General features: G+C 64.0%; 1 protein-coding gene across 1 annotated transcript in view; it reads left to right on the top strand.

Moving 5' to 3' along the window:
• Positions 1–2: 2 nt before the first annotated feature.
• The window catches only part of CABLES2 (Cdk5 and Abl enzyme substrate 2), a gene marked incomplete at its 5' end in the record, with an annotated part of 13,866 nt that continues 8,466 nt past the window's right edge, over positions 3–5,402 (top strand). The window contains one exon of the mRNA XM_077756806.1: positions 3–55. Coding sequence (XP_077612932.1) covers positions 3–55 — 53 coding nt within the window. The remainder of the gene's footprint in view (positions 56–5,402) is intronic.

Below are 5,402 nucleotides of genomic sequence, written 5' to 3'. Positions count from 1 at the left end.
CGCCCGCCGGCCTCGGCCTCGGCCTGGGGCTCGGGCTGGACGGGCAGCGCCAGAGGTGAGTGCGGGCCGTGGGCTGCAGCAGCGCGGGGCTGACCCGGGGCCGTCGGCCCAGGGACGGAGGTGGGCCGGGGACCTGGCAGCCCAGGACACTGAGTCAGGGTGACCTGGGAGGGAGGGGGGCGTCGGTCCGGGGGATGGGGACACCGTGGGCCAAGGCCCCCTCTGCACAGGACTTGGGGATCAGGGTCACCTGGGGCCCTGTCGGTACAGGACTTGGGGATCAGAAGGTGACCCTGATCCCCTGTGAGCTGCAGACACAGGGTTGGGGTGCCCTGACTTTGCCAGCTCTAGAAAGAGTCTTGCCTGGGCCCGGTCAGTCTAAGATGTGGGGGTCAGCTTCCTCAAGGCTTGTCCCCAGACATGGGGGTCATGGTCCCCTTAATTCTGTCAGCTCCTCAGTCCTCATCAGCCCCCAGACATACAGCCCTGCCAGCTCTGGACACGCCCCTCCCCAACCCGCCTTTATCTGTCCTGGACTCAGGGACTCTGGAGAATCCCTTGTGTGTCCCCTTGCATTCTCCTGGCCGGGCCACCCCTCCGTGTGGGCCAGGGCTCTTCCCTGCACTGTGACATCCGGTGTCCAGGTCTTCTGCGCCAGCGCAGACCTCCCAGCCTGCCATCCCGCAGCTCCTGCTCCCTGGTACACCCCCTCCTTCTCTCTGTGCAGATCCCCAGCCCTCCCCCCACCCCGGTCCCCTCTGGGCTCAGTGTCCCTGGCCCTGTCACACCCCAGCTGGCACTCACTCCCCCTGCTGGGCAGCCCTCAGCCCATCCCAGACCAGCCCCCACCCTTGAGCCCTGCCCCTCCAGTCTGCCTGTGCCCAAAAAGGCCCAGCCGCCAGACACCCGCTTCCTGCCCCTGAGAGCCTTGCACAGCCCCCTGCATGGCTGCAGCTCGGGGGGTGAGGGGGGCGAGGACCCTGTGTCCTCCGCCCCTTCCTCCAGGTCCCAGGGCTTCCCGTACCCTCCCACTGTCCACCTGCACTTTGAGGATGGGCTTGGAGCCTGGGCCTGGGCCTCAGGGTGGACTTCGGTCACAGTCCTTCTGGAAGGGACTGTCTGCAAGACAGAGCTGGAGGGCAGGCCTCTGTGAGGCAGGGGCCCTGTAGAGGTGGCCATGACCTCACGACCCCCGCCACTCCCAGGGGGCCAGAGGCTGCTCTTCTCAGCTGGAGGTCATCACGGCTGCACTCGCACCCCCAGCCCTCAGACAGTGGTCAGGGNTCTAAGGCTGTTTTGGTTGGGAGGGTTGAGTCCAGAATACAACGACTGGTTCTCACCTTATGGTCAGAGCTCTGTGTGTGGCCCGTGGGTAAGTGCTGGCTGAGGTCACTGTCACACCGCAGACGGAAGTATTTCCAGCTATCCGGAGGACCCCTGTGGAGCTGATCCCTTACACAGACAAGCCTGGCTGCGCTCTGGAGGCACTTAGGAGGCTGACTGGGGCCAAGGGACCATGGGCAGCTCGGCACCCCGAGTCCAGTCCCCTGGGGGTGTGGGGGTGCTTGTGCCGGAGGAGGCTGACGCTAGGAAGCAACTAGCTTGCTGGCAGGAGTCCGGCCAATTTTAAAACAGCCCCACGGCTCACTTGTCCTGGCCTCGGAGTTGTCGAGTCAGCCTGGAGGACGGTCCCCTCCTCACGCCAGGCGGGTGGCAAAGCCCCTCTGTTGTGTGAGGAGTCGTGGGGCTTGGGAGGGAAGGTGACTCGCCTGGAGGCAGGTCCCATCCCGAGAGCTATGTGTGTGCTCTCCCGGCCCGCCGTGTGACCCCGGGCCGCCCCCTGCCCCTTTGGGGTGCCTGTGCGCTCCTGCAGGCCGCCCCGCTGCGGGCCAGACCCTGCCAACCAGGCTGGCCAGCAGCCTGCCCCCAGGGCCACGCTCAAGGGAGGGGCTCGGGGGCCGTGGACGCTGGATGCGCACCCATCACCAGGGGCCCTGCGAGGCCATGTGGCCTGTGGTGTCACCACATTCCTAGGGGGCGTGTGCAGTGGCCCGAGCTCGGGAGGAGGCTGGCTTGGGAGGAGATGTGGTGTGGGGGTGGGGTGCCCTTCCATCTTCCTGCCACATCCACCCCGGGCCCAAGCCCGGGCATGAACCTCTGTCCCTCCTCAGGCTCTGCTGCTGAGCTCAGGGCCCTGCCCTTATATTTTGGAGTCACTGTCCCTCCCCATGAGAGATTGCGGGCTCTCTGTGTGGGGACTGTCCGTTTCACTCTTTGTCCCCCAGGCCCAGAGATGGGCCCACAGAGAGTCGCTGGCGAGTGCATGAGGGGTGGCCGGCCCAGCAAAGGGGGCTCCCCGCTGCAGGCTCAGCTGAGGATCCAGTGTTTTCCGGAGGAGGGGGATGGGTGGTGAGGGCCTCTTCCTGAAGCCTGTACAAGTGCGGTGGTTTGACCCAGGCTCTGGGAACAGACTTGCACCTGTCAGGGGCTCCGTGACCGTGGGCAGGAAGCACAGCCTCGCTGAGCCTCAGTTTACTCGTCTGTGAAATGCTCCTGCCTTACATACTACCTACATGAGGGGCTTTGTGAGATCAGGGGAGGTCAAGGGCACAGCAAGGGGAGGCGGTGGCCAGGGCCAGGCGAGCAGACACTGGTCACAACCAGGTTACCCAGTGAGCGCTCACACGCAGTCCACAGAAGGGAAGTTGTATTTCACTCGGGCTTTAGTCTGGCGTGGCTTTTCCTGCTAAGCCAGTGAGCAAGTCGTTGGAATCCCTATTCCCCCTGAGCCCCTGACGTGGCACTTATTTTCATTTCGGCACTGCCATCACCTAACACGAGCTGGCAGGTTTCTGGGCTCCGCCGCCAGCAGAAACAGGTGGCCCCCGCCGGGCCCTACACCCTCCTCTCGCTGCCGAAACAAAGCACCCGAGCTGGTTGGCTTTGAACAAGTGCACGGCTCCCTCACGCCGTCCCAAAGGTCACAGCATGAGGTCCATCTGGAGGCTCCAGGGAAGGAGCCTTCCCGCCCCTGCTCCCCGCCCAGCTCCTGGTTTTCCCAGGTGGCCCTTGGCTGGTGGACGGCCTCGTCCCTCCGGTCTCTGCCTCCGTCTTCACAGGGCTTCTCCCGGGGTCTCTGCGTGCACTTGGCGTTTTCTTCTCCTTCTAGGGACACCAGTCATTGTCCACACGAATGGCCGCGTCTTAACTTGGTCACATCTGCAAGGATCCTGTCTCCAGATACGGTTATGGTCACAGACATCAGGGGTTAGGACTTAGTGTAGCTTTTGGGGGGCCCCAGCTCGGCCCACTGCAGTCCCTGTTAGCGTCCAAGGCACTGATGACTGGGAAGGCGAGCCAGGGCGCCGCCGTGTTAGCCGGGGGCACAGACTCACAGTTCTGGAGGGTTCTCACTGCCACAGCTCTGAGAAGGGGCCTAGGATTTTAGCTGCCATGCTGGCCAGGAGCCACCTCGTGTTCTGGAAGCTGCCAAGCTCCTGTCCAAATTTAACCAATTTTAGTGTAGTGTCTGGCAGTGTGCTCACAACTCCGATTTGGGGGTTTCTTGCTGGAGGACAACCAGATGAGGCGGCCAAGGTTAGAGCCTAGAGGCGCTGCCCCGTGGCGGCTCACAGGTCTCGCCAAGACCTGGTCCTCAGAGACTACACCCTGCGTCCCGTGGCCAGGGGGTCTTCAGGCCTCTCTGAGTGGTGGGCTGGAATTTGGAGTTTGTGCTTTGCCTGGCAGGGGCTTGGTGAGAGGGGGCACCCTGGACCGCCCTGCTCTTAGTTTGGGAGGCCGTCGGCCCTCACACAGACCTCAGGTGGGCACCCCTGCTCCGCTGGCATTTCTGTAGTTACAAAGAGAAGGACTGTCCATCAGGTGTCAGAAACTGTCTAATTAATAAATAGCGATTTCTCTTCCTGTTTACCTTTCAGGTTGAGCGTTCTGGGGGCGGGGGCGGGGTAATCCTGAGAGTGAGCCAGAGAGCAAGCAAGCCCGTGGTCGGGGCGGTGGGCACCTGTGCCCCCCGACCTCTGGCCCATCTTCCCCAGAGAGTCAGATGCAGGCAGCCCGGGGTCGGTCGCTGGTGAGGAGACACCGGCCTGCACACCCTGACCTCGGCTCCCCGGAGAGGCTTCCAGGCGGGGGCCACCCGTGTTTGCCCAGACATCCGTGGCAGGAAGCCCAAGCTGTGTTCTCTGTAGCTGGTTTGTGGGTAGTGTTTTGAAATGGGGTGTAAAATGCAGGCCCAGCTCTGGGGGCAGCACACGCTCCCCCCCAGAAACTCTCCCCGGCCGGCACCCCCTCGCACACCAAGACCCCCACATCGTCACCGCCGCCACAGCAGCACGCAATGGAGTCCCGGCACCGGGACCGTGGCATGCCCGGTCTCCTGCTGCCCGTGCCCGGCTGCCCCCAGAGGGGGTGCCTCTGTCTGGGCCGCTGCGGGGCTTCTGGGAGGCCCTCGGCCATAGCCCACCCATGCTGCGTGGCCCATCCTGCTAGGGCCGCATGTGAGGCCGTGGAGGTCTCACTGTGAGACTCCCCAGAGGGCTCCACATTCCTCCAGAGGAAGCCACCAGCAACTGGCCAGCAGTTTCTTTGGAAGTGGGCGCCATGGGAGGAATGGCCAGCACTGCTCTGTGTCCTGGGAAGGGCGAGCCCCTCCTGACCCCCAGGGGAGAGCCGCAGAAGGTCCTGTGTGTCCACGCCTGGGTCTCTGGCCTCGCCCACTTGTGGCTTGACCTGTACCGCCACCCGTGACATGGTCACCTCCGCGCCCAAGGACGTTGGGATCCCTGGGAAGCTGTTTCTCTCCTGCTCACAAAGTCTCACTTCCAGAACGTTCTGCAGCTCATTCAGCCCTCTGTAGACTGGGATGCGTCCATGGCGGCCGAGGAAGCCATAGGCCTCCCGTGTCCCAGGCGCCCACGCAGACCCGCGGCTCAGAGTGCCGTGGTCAGCATTGCCGCCGGTGTTCATTCCAGCCCAAACAGCAGCTCTGGAACGGAGGCCAAGTTCAGCAGAGGAGCATCTGAGGGAATATTCGGGGGACGGCCTCGATTCCAGCCACCCCAGCCAGTGCTGCGGCGGTAGTGGGCGCACCGACCGCCTGCGGGGGTGCAGGGCCCGGTGCAGCCTTCCACGTGCGTGACCTTGTGCAGGCTGCCTGCCGGCTCTGTGTCTCCGTGTCCCCACCTGTGAACTGAGAGTGAGGGCGCCGCCTGCCACGTGCCGTTGTGAGGACTGAGTCTGCGTGTAGCACACACGAGGAGGGGCAAGTGGAAGAAAACCACAGGTGTCTGCCAAAGCAGCCGGGCCCAGATTTTAACAGTGTGGTGAGCAGGCCGCGTCAACCCAGAACCCAGGGGAGGAGCGAGCCGGGCAGCAGCGGGCCA

This window comes from Crocuta crocuta, unplaced genomic scaffold (assembly GCF_008692635.1).
Source record: "Crocuta crocuta isolate KB4526 unplaced genomic scaffold, BGI_CrCroc_1.0 scaffold613, whole genome shotgun sequence".
NCBI classification, from domain to species: Eukaryota; Metazoa; Chordata; class Mammalia; order Carnivora; family Hyaenidae; genus Crocuta; species Crocuta crocuta.
The sequence above is the reverse complement of the archived record's forward strand: the minus strand, read 5'-3'. Positions and strand labels throughout refer to the sequence as shown.